The sequence below is a fragment of the Staurois parvus genome, unplaced genomic scaffold, assembly GCF_062004578.1.
Source record: "Staurois parvus isolate SC_StPar_1 unplaced genomic scaffold, SC_StPar_1.0 ptg000264l, whole genome shotgun sequence".
NCBI lineage: Eukaryota > Metazoa > Chordata > Amphibia > Anura > Ranidae > Staurois > Staurois parvus.
Window position 1 is genome coordinate 5,313,795 of NW_028318060.1, and position 17,324 is coordinate 5,331,118.

The 17,324-nt window shown below is 39.4% G+C and overlaps 1 protein-coding gene across 2 annotated transcripts in view; it reads left to right on the forward strand.

Annotated features, from left to right (window-relative positions):
* The window catches only part of COL19A1 (collagen type XIX alpha 1 chain), an 895,475-nt gene that overhangs the window by 779,402 nt on the left and 98,749 nt on the right, over positions 1–17,324 (forward strand). For both annotated transcript variants that reach the window (XM_089681326.1, XM_089681327.1), the window contains exons 46-47: positions 14,024–14,059; positions 14,186–14,230. In XM_089681326.1, the coding sequence (XP_089537452.1) occupies positions 14,024–14,059; positions 14,186–14,230 (81 nt within the window). The remainder of the gene's footprint in view (positions 1–14,023; positions 14,060–14,185; positions 14,231–17,324) is intronic.

The following is a 17,324-nucleotide window of genomic DNA, read 5'->3' on the forward strand; positions in this document are numbered from 1 at the left end:
GTTATAGTCACACAAATGGCTGTCTTAGAACAATGTATGTGACTGACCAATAAATAGAGCACTCAATCCTTTTTCCACAGTTTCTCAGAGAATTTGAGAGGATTTTGTATGTAGAGTGGCCATAGGTAGGGTTTTGTAAAATATTACTAATTGTCCAAAATTATCACCAAATGTAGTGGCACCATTCTAGTCTAATAGTAGTTGATGCTACTTGGAGTGTGTACATTTTGTATACATTTTGAAAAGCAAGTTTTTGGAAAACTATAACTTTAGCGGGCAGTTGTAAAAAAACAAATACTTAATTCCTCATTTTACCTAAGATACTGTAAAATACAGACCAAATAAGTTATCCAAGTATTAAAATGAAATACACACATCAGTGAAGAAATTGGCAGCTACTGGTCATGAGCAGGCATGCAGCATCTACAATGTAAGGCTATATATTCAGAATTCTGCAGCTGCAAAATTGTACAGAGCTTAACACTGGTGCAGCAAAGCCTTTGCCACTTAACTATTGAAAGCTATAAAACTCAGAAACCTTACATTTCTTATTTAGCCCACAAGCGTATCAATTGATGATTTAATAGGCAAAAGTTTCAATGAACTTTGATTCCACGGTATTCTAGCTTTTGGAGATTTTCAGAGCTTTAAGAAGCAAAATCATTTTATTCACATATCCAACACTACCATCTAGTGGCTTTATATCAGCAAATGAACATTACTTTTAATGCAGAACATCACAAGGTAGAATAAGCCCTTCACATTCCGTTGTAAATAGAGGTCCATAAGAAGGGTTTAAAAATTGAAATGTCCTTTGCTTCTGTCAATACAGAGTATATCTGTGTAAGTAGGTAAGTGCAGTTTTTTAACAATAAATGCAGCGCTAAGATTCTATATATTATATGATGAGCAAAAATTGTAATGAAAATTCCGTACATGCGCTGTGGAGTGCTCAGATATATAAAGGTGCGTAAAACGTCTTGTGAAATGACGTTTAAAGTGCAAAAGTGACATACAAAATAAAACACCGATAAACAATCTATAAAAGTCCAGAAATGAAAAATCAAGTGAATTCCGTGACTCCAGTGATTATGAATGAGTATATATTGCACTAACCAGATAGCACAAAATAATGCACATTTGAGTAATCAGACCACTCCTGGTCATCTGGATCTGGAAAGGTGAGGATCAGGGGATCATCTGGCAAACCACCGCAAGACAGGTAATCAGCATGTCATCACTCTCCAGGTATCAGGAATACTCATCTATCCAGCAGGGGGATCACACTCCAGGTAACAGCGATACACATCCATCCAGGGGGACCACTCCCAATAGTAAGCATGGAGCACATTTATTGTTAAGTTTTGTACAGAAGGTTCAGAGGTTTCAACTTTATGCCAGCTACTTATAACTTTCACTACCTAGCACTCGTATACCCTTTTATATTTATTGCAGGTAAGTGCAGTTGTTTCCACAGCAGGGGTGGACTGACAGCTCATTGGGCCCCCGGGCAATTGGGGATCATGGGGCCCCTGTGTCCTTGCCCAAACTCAAAAAAGCCTATGAAAAAGGTACCAAGGGCATCTCATGGGGCCCCCTACTGATCCTGGGCCCTTGAGCAGTGCCCCGAGTTTCCAAATGGTCAGTTCGCCCTTGTTCCACAGTAATTATTTTTGAAAAGAGAATGGACCTATGTTTAAAGGACAAGAGTTGTTTACATGAGAAAATAATGTAGACCTTATTGATGATACTGTATTATTCTCCAGCAGCATGTTTTCCTTAACCACTTGCCCTCCTGAGGATTTACCCCCCTTCATGACCAGGCCATTTTTGTGGTACACGCTGCACTATTTTAACTGACAATTGCGCGGTCATGCAATGCTACACCCAAATTAAATGTACGTCCTTTTTTTCCCACGAATTGACCTTTCTTTTGGTGGTATTTGATCACCTGTGCGGGTTTTATTTTTTGCGCTATAAGCAAAACAAGACCTACAATTTTGAGAAAAAAACAATATTTTGGACTTTTTGCTATTAAGGATGAAAATAGCTCCAAGTAGACATCACCCATGTGCTCATCAGCAGCCCAGGGAGCTGGCGTGAGGTGTGACAGCAAGTCTGCAGGACAACAGACATTGAAAAGTGTTGTTTGTATGCCTACCATGTGCTATGAAGCCACATAGCAGGAAAAGGTGTGTGCAATAGTAAATATCTTGGTAGGATCCCATACTGTATATGTGTTTTTTAACTATGCATTAAGCTGTGTGACTGGAAATAGCCTTTTACCACTTGCCCTCCAGAGGATACACCCAAATAAAATTTATGTAATTTTTTCCCCACATATAGAGATTTCTTTCGGTGCTATTTGATCACCTGTGTTTGTTATTTTTTGCTCTATAAGCAAAAAAAGACCGACAATTTTGAGGAAAAAACAATATTTTATTGCTATTAAACATGTCCAGTAAAACAATTTAAAAAATCAAATTTTGTCTTAAATTTAGGCCAAAATGTATTCTGCTACATGTCTTTGCTAACAAAATCCCAATATATGTAAATTAATTGGTTTACGTATAGCAATTTCAAATGGCGGTATAGATAATGGGATTTTTTTTTCTACTAGTTATGGCGGGGATCAGCTACTTTTAGCGGGACTAAAAGAGACATTTTGACATTGGGGGGGAACTAACTTGGTGTCATTGACAACTCCAGTAACACCAATACAGTGAGCAATGCTAAAAAAAGCACTTTCACTGTACTAATGGCACTGGGCAGGAAGGGGTTAATGTGAGGGGCATTAAGGGTTAACTATGTGCTTGGAGTGTTTTACTAGGGGGTGGGGGGGTGTTCTTCACTGTAAGCACACTGGTCGGGGTGGCTGAACTGTGCACAGCCATCCCTCCAAGCAGTGTGCTCGAGCTGATAGGGAAGAAGATTGTTTGTAAACAAAACAATCTTCCTCCCCAGCGGAGATGCTCAGTAATCACCGGGCACCGGCGGGTAATTACCAGCTGGGACCCAGTGATTGACATCCGCGGCTGCAAATGGCAGCGCGGGTAGGGCGCGCATGCGCCCCCTACCTGGAAATGCAAAATCACGTATATATACGTGATTTTGCTCACAGGTGCCGCCCTGTAGCAGTATATCTGCTACAGTTCTTAAGGGGTTAAATATAAAAGCGGTGTTGCAAGAAAAGCAGTATGCACAGTATTGTGTTTAGTATTGCATCTTCACAAGAGTCCAAATCACAGATGTAACTATATATGTAGTAAGTAAGCGGTACACCTGCTCTCAAAGCCATGATTTCAAAGGTCCCATATACTTTATGGTTGCTTCTTCTTCTGGGTTTAAAAGTCCATATGCTTCTATTACATTGCTGCATTATAAAGCAAAATGTATTGTTGCTTGGTCCTCGTATATTTTTCCATTTTCTTTTCTGCAAAGTAATTCTGTAGACTTGTGAAGGAGCGGAAAGGTGAAACCTAGTAAAAATGAGTATCTCGTCAAATAAAAATATGCGTGAAATATGAAGGGCCCATGTTAAAATTCTTAGTTCCTGGAGCTGCCTCCAACTTCAGTTCAATGGAAAGGAGGGGAGAAGCTATTAAAATAGCGAGGGAGTTTACAGCTAACCTGGCCAATGGCCATTTGCTCTTCAAATAAGTTCCTCTTCCCCATAAATTCTGGCTGACTATTATAAGTATGGGGATCTCATAAATATGTACAAAATTTAGTACAGCCAGTGTTTAGGTTATGGAACAAGCAGTCATCTTAGCACAAGTAGGATTCCCTGCCATTTATGCCACAGATATTAACACAGTGTCAAACCCTAAATAAAAAATTTAATATATTGCAGCTTACCCCAATCATTAGATGTGGTGACTGCAATCGTTTTCTTGTTTAGGTGTTTTCTCCCTGTTTTCACCTGATGATCTGGCTAATAACACAACTCCTGTATTAGAGTCCCTCCATTCTGGATGAAGGAGCAACAGAGACACCACTGGATAGCAGCATTTTCAGTCTGGGGGGAGTGAAGTGTTAGATGTACTAGCAGATTTTGATGCACTTACAAATTGAAGCCAAACTCCAGATAACACATTTTTAAGCAGTTATAGTAGCAGTATTTTCCTTTTTGATATTAATTTTTTATACAAATTAAAAAAAAAGACCATTGCAAGCACTCCTGTCGGTGGTAAATGATTTGTCTCAGCACTCTAACTGCTATGTCTGCAGGGCAGCTTTTTCCATTGAAAAAAATAGACTAAGGCTGGCCATACATTATACAATTTTCTTGAGATGTTTGGTTTAGATTTACCAAAAACCATATAATAGGAGGTCAAACCTAACAACACTTTCAATTGTATCCAATTAGGCAGGCTCTTGCACTACATAGTTGAAGGTAAATCTAAAGGAAATTGGACAGAAATCGGACAGAAAATTGTATAGTGTATGGCCAGCCTAAAACTGCTTTAACAATATACTTTACACATTGACCAATTGACTTCAGGACCTTTGTTTGTAATTCTTGTGTGGGTAGATATTGTACACTGATGAGTGTAGTAGGGAGCTGGCACACTTACATTCATGTTACTATGGAAATACTAGGCTCTGTGCTTGACATTTCAAGCAGGCCTTTTAAAGCAAGAGGCGCATGTTTGAATATTTTGAAATTTAAAAAGAGAAAAAACTAAGTTGAAAATGTTTCTGGATCAGCTGTGTTGATTTCCATAGAAATGGGAAAGGAGTGCAAAGGTATGTGCTAGCTGAGGCAGTGTGAATTAATTAATCTCTTTTGGTTTTTGAGTAAATGATGCCCCAATCAAAAGTCCATCTCTATTAACAATTAAGTACTTGAATGAAGGTGTTTTTTTATATAATAAAGGCCAGTGCACAGTGTGAAGTAACTTAGAGCAACCAGTTAGTAATCATATTTCTCTATCTGATGGGTTAGTCAGCACTGACTGTATGTAGTTTTTTTATATTACCTACAGATTATAGTTCACGTAGTGCTTTTATATATGGCAGTAAACAGGCACCCTCTGGTATCTGTTTATATAAAATTAGGTTTTTGTTATTAAATGCATGGTCATTCTAACTGACATCTGCAATACTGGTATACTTACTGTACAAAGTTAAAATCATGTGTACATCTTTATATTTGAAGTATATCATTTTATAGGCTTGATTTACCAAGACAAAATCGTGTGTTAAAATATTACTTTTGTAGAAGTGTTGCTGAAGTTGCAGATATTTGAACTAATCTTATATTCTTGAGGTGGCGTGATACTGAAAAAAAGAATGAAATTGTAAAAATATTACTACTAGGGATCAGAATAAGAGAAAACACATCTAGTTTGCTCATGCCCGTGCAACAGGCTTTAGTGCATTACTTTAAAGAAGTAGGGCCTTTTTTAACTCTACTTCTCCTGTAGGTCACAGGAGTGCACTTCATTCTGTACTCCTGTGACTCATATACAGCTGACAGAGGGCTGAAGTCTGCTCAAACTCAGACTCTGGAGAGATCCAAACTTACTGTCGGGATCCACCCAGATGCCTGACTGGCAGCTGGCTCAACCTTTCAGTGCACCACTGAGAGCCCGAGCAAGCCCCCCCACAGCCTGGTGTTCCAGTGACTGCTGGAGGGGCATATCAGAGAGCTGGTGACTGACAGTCATCGACTCTGCTCAATAAAAAACTGATAACTTAGATATCAGTGGTATTTAATCACTAAGTTTTCTTTTAAGTTGTATGAGAATTGTTGGCTTTGATGTGTACTGTTCATATAAAATGCTATACAATACCTAGCATTTTCAGACTTGTTTAATGCAGAAATGTGTTGTTGATTTAAATGATTTTTGATGTCTCTAAAAAATATTTTATAGGTGTGTCAATAAATGTTTCCATTCTACAATCTATTACGTGTTATTTAAAAAAGAAATATGGGAATAGAAAAAAAAACATACATACCACTACACTGTAGCTGTCCCCCAAGACCTAAGCGATCATATGGCTACTGACGACCAGGGGCGGACTGACCATTTGGAAACTCGGGCACTGCCCGAGGGCCCGGGGTCAGTAGGGGGCACCATGAGATGCCCCTGGTACCTTTTTCATAGGCTTTTTTGAGTTTGGGCAAGGACACAGGGGCCCCATGATCCCCTATTGCCTGGGGGCCCCATGAGTTGTCAGTCCGCCCCTGCTGACGACTCTCAGTTCGCAGTCCACTTGGATCTTAGCTTTTGGTCTGCTCTCTGCTATGCCCTTCCAGCGCTCACTGGAGCACTGGGCTGTTGAGGGGGCAGGTGCAGCTAGCTCTGGCTCTGGTTTTTAGATGCATACTGAGAGGCTGAGTCAGTTGATGACCAAGCAACTAGGTGGATCCTGACAATATGATCTGAATTCTTTCAGAGCCTGGAGTGGCTCTGTGATGTCAACCGACTGGGCTTTAGCCCATTTCAGCTGATCCTGGAGCATCCCTGTGTCCAAGAAGATAAGTATGACCAAAAAAGCTTTGGCCATACTTGTCTTTTAGGAAGTTAACCTCTTGCTCACTTCTCTATAGTAGAAGTACTGCTACAGGGTGGCAGGGCTGCACAAAATCACGTATTTATACGTGATTTGCATGTCCACGTGGGCCACCCTACCCGCACCGCCATTGGCGGCTAGGGATGTCAATCACCGGGTTTTGGCCAGCAGAGCTGCGCAAAATCACGTAGTTATACGTGATTTGCATGTCTGCGTGGGCCGCCCTACCCACACCGCCATTGGTGGCTAGGGATGTCAATCACCGAGTCCCTTCCAGACATCCCCCACCAGCACTCGGCAATCGCTGTGTAAAGTTGCTGATCACCGCCATTACTAGTATAAAAAAAAATAAAATTCCAGAATATATACCGCCATTTGTGATCATTAACTTTCACATAAACCGAGTAATATAAACTTATTGGGATTTTGTTTAGCAAACACATGTAGCAGAATACATTTTGGCCTAAATTTATGAAGAAATTAAATTTTTTTTATTTTTTTTTTTACTGGATATGTTTAATAGCAAAAAGTCAAATATTGTTTTTTTTTCAAAATTGTTGGCCTTTTTTTATTTATAGCGAAAAAAAATAAAAACACAGAGGTGATCAAATACCACTGAAAGAAAGCTCTATTTTGGGGGGAAAAGAACATATGTTTCATTTATTTACAGTGTTGCATGGCCACACAATTGTTAGTTAAAGTAATGCAGCTCCGTATCGCAAAAAATGGCTTAGTCAGGAAGGGGGGTAAATCCTCTGGAGGGCAAGTGGTTAAATAATATTTTATTTAAGTTATTTATTTACTTCTGTTTTTTTCTGTGCATATACTGTACTATAATACACCACTAGGGATAGAACTACTGACTGATTTAGCTAAACAATTTCAGAGGATTACAGATTTTTTCCTTTCCGCACATACAGAGTTCATGTTCTTCAAGAATTAAAGATGCCTACAGTAGACAATGTTGTCAGTGCACCCAGTGGCATCAGCAGCCTGCTCAGACTCAGTGGGGCTACATGTAGGAGAATTCTGCACTGTTCCCTTTTGCCAAGAACCTCGTAGCGGCAAAGTGAGCAGCTGCTATAGCTCACTATTGGCAGAGTACACCACAGGGCAGAGGCATATAGGTTTTCAATAGGATACTTTTTCAAATAATATGTCATTATAAAAGCTATATTTTTAAAATGTATTTTTGAAATTCTGCACTTGTATTTCATACTGCTCTACTGTTATATTCATGTATACATAGACTGCATGTAAGCAAAAATATTAGCTGCATAGTCAACAGAGTACTTAAGGAGGGCCTGTATTGTGGAAGCCATGCCCATGAAGGCAATCAGGAGACAAAGGATTAGTCATCAGTATTGCCCATGAGCTCCCTGTAGCTACTCTTTTTTTCCAGTAAGTGATTTACCATGCCATGGTCTGTGTTGTGTCTATGTGTGTAGGTGATGTTGTGCCTATGTATGGATTGGGGTTTTTTGTCTCATGTCAGAGTTGCCCCCTGTTGCCTTGTGATGTGATGACTGGCCGGGTGTTATTCAAGAACTAGTGGGTCTTCAAGTGATTCTAAACTCTTTTTTTTTGTACCTTAATGTATAATCTGCTATAAGGTAAAAAACCTCCTCACTACCTAATCTACCCACCCCATCCCTAAACACTTACCTGATTAAGTCACCAATCCACCACTGTTCCCCCTGCATCATAACTCCTCTCACTTCCTGGTCCCAGGGGAGGCACTGAGAGCAGCGGAAGCCATAGTCAAACATCTGTAAAGACGAATGCTGGGTGAGGCTTACCAGCACTGTATGTGTCTATAGATATACACAGCCTGGCTGGGGAGCATGTCCACCTGGGTTCCCCCTTAGCATCCAGCTAGTTGAGGGGCACCCAGAGGAAGGAGGAGAGGACAGGAAAAGAATGAGGTAAGAGAGAGACCACTCTGTCCAATATCGTTCTTTTAATTTTAATAAAACCTTTACTTTCACTTTAAATGCTCTCCAAAAAGTGCTTAGGAGAACAGTGACCAACACAGTGGTGATATTTCCAATTTCATGAGACAAGCAGGACATGTTTTTCTAGGCAAAGTCATATATGCTGAAGTGCACTGTGATTTTTCAGAAGGAATTCTCGCAAAAACTGAATTTTCAGGGTGCTGGTCATGCTCATTTAGCATTTCTAAACATTTCTTATGAGACAGAAAATCTTCAGTTTTGAAGTACTGGTTCACTTAAACTCACAGTTTCAAATTGCATGACAGATTGCACCGTATTGTCAGCGATAGAACTGTTCAAATCAGTGCGACCCTTCACAGATTTGGAAAGAAGGTTCCTGCACTATTTTTTGCAATTTCAGGTGTGACCTTTATAGACATCTGTGCATGAAGTCATACAGATGTCTGCCAAGTCACACCTGAAGTTACACTGACATGCGATTTTGAAATTGTGCGACTTCAAGTGAAGTTGCACAATTTCAAACCTGGGTCCAGTGTGAACCAGAGCTTATGGCCCAATTATATTAGCTTTGGTCTCTAAAGAGTGATCTTCATTCAGATCGTTCTTCAGAAAGTCATTTGACAGGTGATCATGTTTTTGGGGCTGCATGCATAGTGAGCACGGCAACCAGCATTGGCAAACCGCCACATGCTCTCCCACAGACAGGTATCTGTCACCACACATGCCAAACAACCACGATCTTCAAAGTCCAACAACTGACAGCCTGTGGAAGTCATCATCTCTGGCCATACACAACGCAGATCTCTCACAGAGCTAAGAGCCATATAAGTGTTCCCTGATTAGCAACTATTGTGGGAAAGTGTACAAGCGTGCATGCTGCCCTAGTGAGGGACACAGTCCACTGCTCAGATGCATGTATTATATAGAGATAACTCCTGTACACCTGTGGAACTATTACCTACATGCTATATTCTATTATGATCAGCAGCTTTCTATCTCCATAATAACTCCTCATTCAGCATAGTTACAATCCGTAAACTGTGCTAGTATATGATACAAGTGTTTACAACAAAGACTATATCTGTCATAGTCCTTTATATGTTGTTACTCACTGTTGGGTGAGATTTGATCATGGATTCCCAGTACAAATATATCAGTTGCTGGCATATCCTTGACACATGGTTAAGTATTTACCATCAGGTTATGCTATGTACACCCCCGTGATGTAAGCTCATATATGCAAGTATATACCCACTGTGATGTACAATGAGGACTACAGCAATTGAGCCTTTAGGGGTACCATACCTGAATGTAACTATTGATAGCATAACCCATTCAACAGAGCTATTATGCACTCTCATGATGGAGGCTCATACCCTCAAGCTGAATATTCAACAGCAGAGCTCCAAAAGGGTGAATTATATGTGGTTTATATTGTCATGCTTAATTGGCACAATTATAGTCCTACCCATGCACACAGCCAAGTGGGGAGGTTATACAGGCACTTTTGGAGGGTGAGACTGACAGACTAAATCAGGGGTGGGCAAACTTTTTGACTTGAGGGCCGCAATGGGTTCATATATTGGACCCGGGGGCCGGACCAAGAGTAGATGAATGATGTGTATGTGTCATCCATAGTAAGTATAGTAATATTCCCCCATAGTAAGCATAGTAATTAATCCCCCATATAGTAATTCATCCCCCATAGTAATTCATCCCCCATAGTAATTAATCCCCCATATAGTAATTCATCCCCCATAGTAATTCATCCCCCATAGTAATTCATCCCCCATAGTAATTCATCCCCCATATAGTAATTCATCCCCCATAGTAATTCATCCCCCATAGTAATTCATCCCCCATATAGTAATTCATCCCCCATAGTAATTCATCCCCCATAGTAATTCATCCCCCATATAGTAATTCATTCCCCATAGTAAATCATCCCCCATATAGTAATTCATCCCCCATAGTAATTCATCCCCCATAGTAATTCATCCCCCATATAGTAATTCATCCCCCATAGTAATTCATCCCCCATAGTAATTCATCCCCCATATAGTAATTCATCCCCCATATAGTAATTCATCCCCCATAGTAATTCATCCCCCATATAGTAATTCATCCCCCATAGTAATTCATCCCCAATAGTAATTCATCCCCCATATAGTAATTCATCCACCATAGTAATTCATCCCCCATATAGTAATTCATCCCCCCTATAGTAATTCATCCCCCATAGTAATTCATCCCCCATATTAAGTCCCCAAGTCCCCCCTGTGTCAATTCACTTACCTTTGCTCCGCGCGTTCCTCTCGCCGTGTTCCCGCGCTGTTCCGGTGTAGCATGAAAATCTGTCTCCTATGAGGATCTGTCCCCCTCGACGTATCTGCGCATGTGCCAGTTTCAGGCATTAGCAGCCGATCGGCGATCTCCGGCACATGCGCAGATACGTCGAGGGGGACAGATCCTCATAGGAGACAGATTTTCATGCTACACCGGTCTTCAGGGCGGACTGTGAGAGGAGCCTAGCGGGAGCCTAGCTCCGCGGGCCGGATTAAAAGGTCCGCCGGGCCGTATACGGCCCGCGGGCCGTAGTTTGCCCATTGCTGGACTAAATGGTAGTCTCATTGCAGTAATTAGTTATCCAAACCAGGATTAAAGCACTTAACCAAGAGTTAGAGGTACCTTATTCCAGGTGATTAGCTCTTTATCATCAAAGGCCCCTTTTTGATTATCGTAGCCAAGTGGGCACCCAGAGGAATATAAGGCGAACCACTCTTAGGGTCTTCTTCATGCTTAAGTTTTATGTGGTTCCATCTAGCCCTCATGGAAAAGTACCTGCTAGCCTTCTTTTTGTCAACATATGTGTTGGTGATTTTCATGGGGGTTCCCCCAATCACTGATAGCTTCATGGATCACATGATTGATCTGAGCTTGTTGGATCAGTGATGATGCAGCTGGAGGTGATACACATACAGGAGTACCTAGGTTTACGAACGCCTCGGTTAACGTAATTTTTGGCTTACCAATGAAAATCCATTGAAAATAATGCCTCAGTTTATGAATTTCTTTTGCAATATGAAGCAAGTTTCCCCAGGATGCATTGGCCTGGGAGGTTTATAGCGACGGCCCCGTGCCTTTAAAGTGCACTTTATAAAGAGTTTTGAACAGATAAGACTTTTTTTTACTTTTTGCTGACCTCCGAAACGGATTAATTGGTTTTCAATGCATTTATACATTTTTTTTAATCATGTCCTTGTACAGTATTTATGCCTTTAAAGTACACTTTATAAAGCGTTTTGAACAGATAAAAGACTTTCTTTTAATTTTTTTCTGACCTCCGGAATGGATTAATTGGTTTTCAATGCATTCCTATGCGAAACTACATTTCGGTTTACAAATTTTTTGCAATATGAAATGTCCCGGAGAACGCAATACCATGTTCACCATGTCTATGTCTACCTTTTCTACGGTCCATGAGATCAAATAAATACAATATTGCATTCACCAATGTAGTGATATATTACTCCGCATAGGATTTAATACAAACCATCTTTCAGGCAGGTTTTGCACTAGTCAACTGCCATTTTGTTTTTACAACTTTTTGTATACCTTTTTGTACTTAAAATATATTATTTTTTACAATGCTAAGCTTTATCAAGCTAGAGTAGTAAAAGAAACAATGCATGCAAGTTGGTGAAAAATGAGTGACAGCAATCTGGAACAGTACATTAATGTCAAATTTTGCATTACAATTGGCAAAAGTGCATGTGAAACTTTAGGTCTATTACAACAGGCTCATGGTGAACATTCCATAAAGAAATCAAGTGCTTTTGAATGGAACAGGCGGTTTCAAGAGGGGTGGGAATAGGTCCTTGCTGATGCAGTGGGCAGCCAAAAACACAAAGTACAGATGCAAATGTGAACAAAGGTTATGGAAATCTGTTTAAATGAAAAAAAAACTGCACTCTGGCCTGACAAGTGAATTCTCCATCATGCAAATGCACCTGCACATGATGCCTTAAGAGTTTGCGAGCTCCTGGCCCAGAAATACTTTCCGAAACTTGGCCAGCCACCTTTTTTTCCTGACTTAGCACCCTGAAGATTTTAACTTTTTTGAAATTTTTAAAACTGCCTTAAAAGGACAAAGATTTGATGACATTTCGTACATCTAACGTACCACAACAAAGATACTGCTTAGTATTCTATAAAATGAATTCCGGGAATCTTTGAGTGTATTCTTACATTCTTTATATGTGTGACTCACCACCTTAGTGCTATGCCGCAGACATTCTGGGAATTAAATTGTCACACCTTGTGTAATTTAACTATGATTGATAGTGCAAACTGTATATCTTTTTTTATCTTTAGTCTGTTTTTTCATCCCTTTTAGCCAAATTGTTATACTACTAAGCTTTCTTTATTAATTTGTGAACAAAAAACATTTGCATTGCTATGGCCTACATGCTAATTGTTTCTAGTTCATTCAGCATGGTTCTGAATGTCAGATTCCAACAGCAGCAAGATTTAGCAAAATGTGTAAAATTTTAGTCAGAAATTGTAATTTTGAGGAAATGTGTAGATATATCAATGGTGCACTAAAATACCTCCATTTTTTACCTCCTAAATGTCTATTAGTATTGGCTTTTGGTTGCCCAGGATTTATAGACTCAGAATATGGATTGGTTGCACTAAGCAGATTGATGAACGATCCCATATCCCAGATAAAGTCCATAGATAGCAGAGCCAGTAAAGCTGTCCCTATTCTGTCCCTCTTTTTCTGGAACCTTTCCTTAGGACTAGATGCTCGGCCCATAACCAGTGTGGATCCTATCCCTTGCCTACTCACTTTGCAAATGCACGCCAGCTGCAGTGGGCATTGCCCTCACTAAAGATGGCCTCTGAGGTCATCCAGTGTTGCAGCATCTAATCAGGCCACTGCTCTCCTGATGACATCCATGGAGGCTTCAGACGAAGTCCCTCTAATCTTCCATTCCCTCTGTACAACAGCTAGCATTACAGCGCCACCTACAGAGCAGATGGTAAACCGAACCTGCCTACATGCTCCTACTAACATTGTTATGACTGCTACTAGTAGTGCTTCTCAATATTGTGACTTTTTTCCAAAATAAGGAATTAGATTAAAAGATGCGTTTTTGCATTACAGTGAAAATTACAGAAATGTATCAGTTAAGGGGTTTCTGATATTTTGTAACCTACACATTTATAGATCAATGATAGATATTGCAGCAAGTAGATGCATTTATTTCCCCTACCTGTTTTCTTTTCCTTTTGGCTAAATAAAGTAACACTAATTGAATTATTACCTAGCAAAAAATAAAGATGAATTCTTGTTTGCTGAGCATGTTTTCTATCAGTTTTGTAACTTCAAGACTTTGATGAATAGCTGCTATAATCACCCTTCCTGGGTACACAGTGTGTGCTTTTTCAAAGCTTGATGAGGAAGGAGAACTGATGATCTAAAACTCATGTGCGGCTATGCAATGCAATTCAGTGACTAAAATTCCATATATCATTTCTAGGGAAGAAACGGAAATGATGGATTACCAGGTTCACCGGTGAGTCATGTTTAATTTCATTGCTTGTAATAACTTCAGTGAACAAACAATAACATTTCTGTTGCAATCTTCGATTTTTATATTTTTCCAAAATCCTTTCAATAAATTATTCTTTCTACTTTTCAGGGAGCCCCAGGACGACCAGGTGACAGAGGTCCAAAAGGAGAACGTGTAAGTTTTTTTAATCACTTTTTTTGTTAATATTCCTGTTAAGTCTGCTGTCAGAGTGACTGGTGATTAGTGACTGGTCCATTGCCAGTCTAGTTACTAATATGGCTGTGGAGCAATTATTATTATTATTATTATACAGTATTTATAAAGCGCCAATAGTTCACTCAGCGCTGTACATTACAAAGGGGGACAGAACATGTGACAGAACAATACCAATACAATGCAAAACATGAGGGGATCAAGGGCCCTGCTCTTTCGAGCTTACAATCTAGAAATGTTCTGAATGCAAAATGCATCTGGACAGAGTTAGTTCATAGGATTGTCCTACTGACTTGAACTAGAGAATTTATGGCACACTTCTTGGTGGTGTCCTTGTGCTTAGGATCATCCTTGGCCAACCATAAGTTCAGCTCAGTCACTGAAGTCCTCCAACGTTTTGAGTATCTTCACAGATGCTGCTGTGCTTTAAATGACATTCAGTAACCTAAGCTATGGGCGGCTTGTAATTCACACATCTGGGTTGATTTACCAAAGGCATCAAGGTGTCCATTTAAGAAAGATAGAAAAGCTGAGATCCTGAGGATCACAGCTGATCTCTCAGGTGTGCCAGTTTATGAAGCTGAGGTGAGGAGCGGAGAACATTTTCTTCACTTCTCATCACAGGACACACCCTTCTGTCATTCACTTGAACAGAGATGGCCAGTTTATGAAGGTGAGATCTGAAAATCTCACTGGCCATCTCTTTAAAATATCTCCGTCCCAGATTCTACAGCCCAGAGCTGGAGAATCTTAGGTGTCCATTTATGAACCAGTGGTAAATGATCGCTGCTCAGTTCTCCGGCATTCTCGGAGAACACAGTTCTCCTCTGAATGCCTTTTATGAAGCAGTGTAAATCAGTTCTCCGAACGAAGGGAGAACGGTCTACAAACGTTGGAAAACGGTCTACAAAGCTGGAAAACAGCTGCTTTTACTATAATCTCGCAAGATTACAGTAAAAGATCAGTTTACTAATCAGAGGTAAATTATTGCTGCTTAGTTTGCGGTCACTCTGATTCTCCAGCTCTGGGCTAGAGAATCTGGAGGGAGAACACAGATCTCCAGTGAAGGGCTGAACATGTTCTCTGCTGATCTCCTGAGTGTCATAAACTGTGAATGACCAGAGAATAGCTGTGATCCTCTGAATCACAGCTATTCTCTGTGTCATAAACGGACACCTATGTAAGAAGCAGCTGCGATGTGAGGAAGAAGGCTTATTTCTTCTTAATATCAGCACCAGCGGGGTTAAACACTGATATAAATGCTAACTATATACACATACATACAGTATAATTATTATGTATTGTCGTTTAGAATGCATTATCACCTGAGCAATGCAGAATTGTTGGCAGAATTGAACAATTCTTGCTGCAATTCCAAACTGTGCTAAAATTGTATTAAAATACGCAGTGTGCTTTTGGGTGCCATTCATTGTTAAACTTTGTTAGCAGACATGCATATTGCCACACATTTTGTCATTTGACAAATACGCTATCAACGCACCAAAATGCATAGTTAAAAACACACACAACACTCCATATCCAAAAAAGGTTCAGTTTGGCTTTTTGGAGCCTTTTTAATGCATATTTTGGTGAAGTTTTTAACAAACATTTGGCTGCTTTTTTCAACACACATTTTTAAAAAAATGTGAGTTGAAATTTTTATGTGAATTTTGGTGCTTTTTAACGTGTTTTGGCTAATTTTTTACCTCCATTTTTGTGTGTTTTCTGGAAACGCATGCAAAATGCATGTCATGTTTGCGGTGCCATTATTTGTTAATGGCACCCGAAAGTGGCTAGCAGATATGCAGTTTGCCAAAATATGCATACAAACCAAATCAAAATACACTTTAAAGACGTGCCAAAACACGTGCTAAGAAAAGTACCAAAATGTGCATTACAAACCACACCAAAATGCATGGTAAAATAACCTGTACCAAAATGTGCGTTAAAGTGCCTAGGGCTAGGTTCATACCTATGCAGGTTGCATTTGAGCTGTTTCTGAATTGTGTTTTGCGTTGCATTTTTGCACTTGCATTTTTATGTGTTTTTGATGCGTTTTGCGGTTTTTTATTTTTTTATTGTTCTTGTTGCTAGGCAGACTTAAAGCACAAAAAAACATCAAAAATGCAGCAAAACACAGCAAAATTGCAATACATGCTTTTCTGCAGCATTTCCATTGAACTTTATTGAAACAAAAATGCAACTTATTGTGTTCAAAAAAGTCCCTGACCCTTTCCAAAAACAGCACCAGGTGAAAATGCACAGGTGTGAATATGTCCCATAGGAAATCATGTTAAATGGACTGTACTGCATTTCTGCAAAACTCTTAGGTGTGAACCTAGGGTAAATGTGTGTTTAGAAAAGCGCCAAAATGCACATTAAAAAAACCCACATCAAAATGCATGTTAAAAATATACAGCATGTTAAAAAGCGTCAAACTGAATGTAAATAATGCTAAAATGTGCAATAAAAAGGAGCCAAAATACAAATTTAGGTACTTGTCTGTTAATTCACTGGATTTATTTATATATATATATATATATATATATATATATATATATATATATTTAGTATATGTTTTATTTAAATATATATATAAAAAATATACATACATATATATATATATATATATATATATATATATATATAAATCCGGTGAATTAACAGACAAGTACCCAAATTTAAAGAATGTGCCAAAATGTGTGTTAAAAAATACCAGGGGTCAGTGCTTATTATTTTCATGTATTGGTCTTTTTAACTTTGGTTTCACTGTTTAATCTCAGGTGATCTGTAATCACACAATTATCTCAGGAGATCACATGCAGCCCTCCCCCTTCTACGCAGATCTCAGCTGTTCTCAGAGGAAAAACTTCTCCTCTCTTCTTCTTCTGAGAACAAATGTTCTCCGCTTCATAAACAGGAGGACAGAGAAGATTTTTCCCTGAGAACTGCAGAGAACTGCAGAGAACAGAAATGAGATAAATTATCTCTGCTTAATAAACGTACACCCAAGATTGTTCATTTTGCAAGGGAATTTCCATATAGCTTAGTGGAT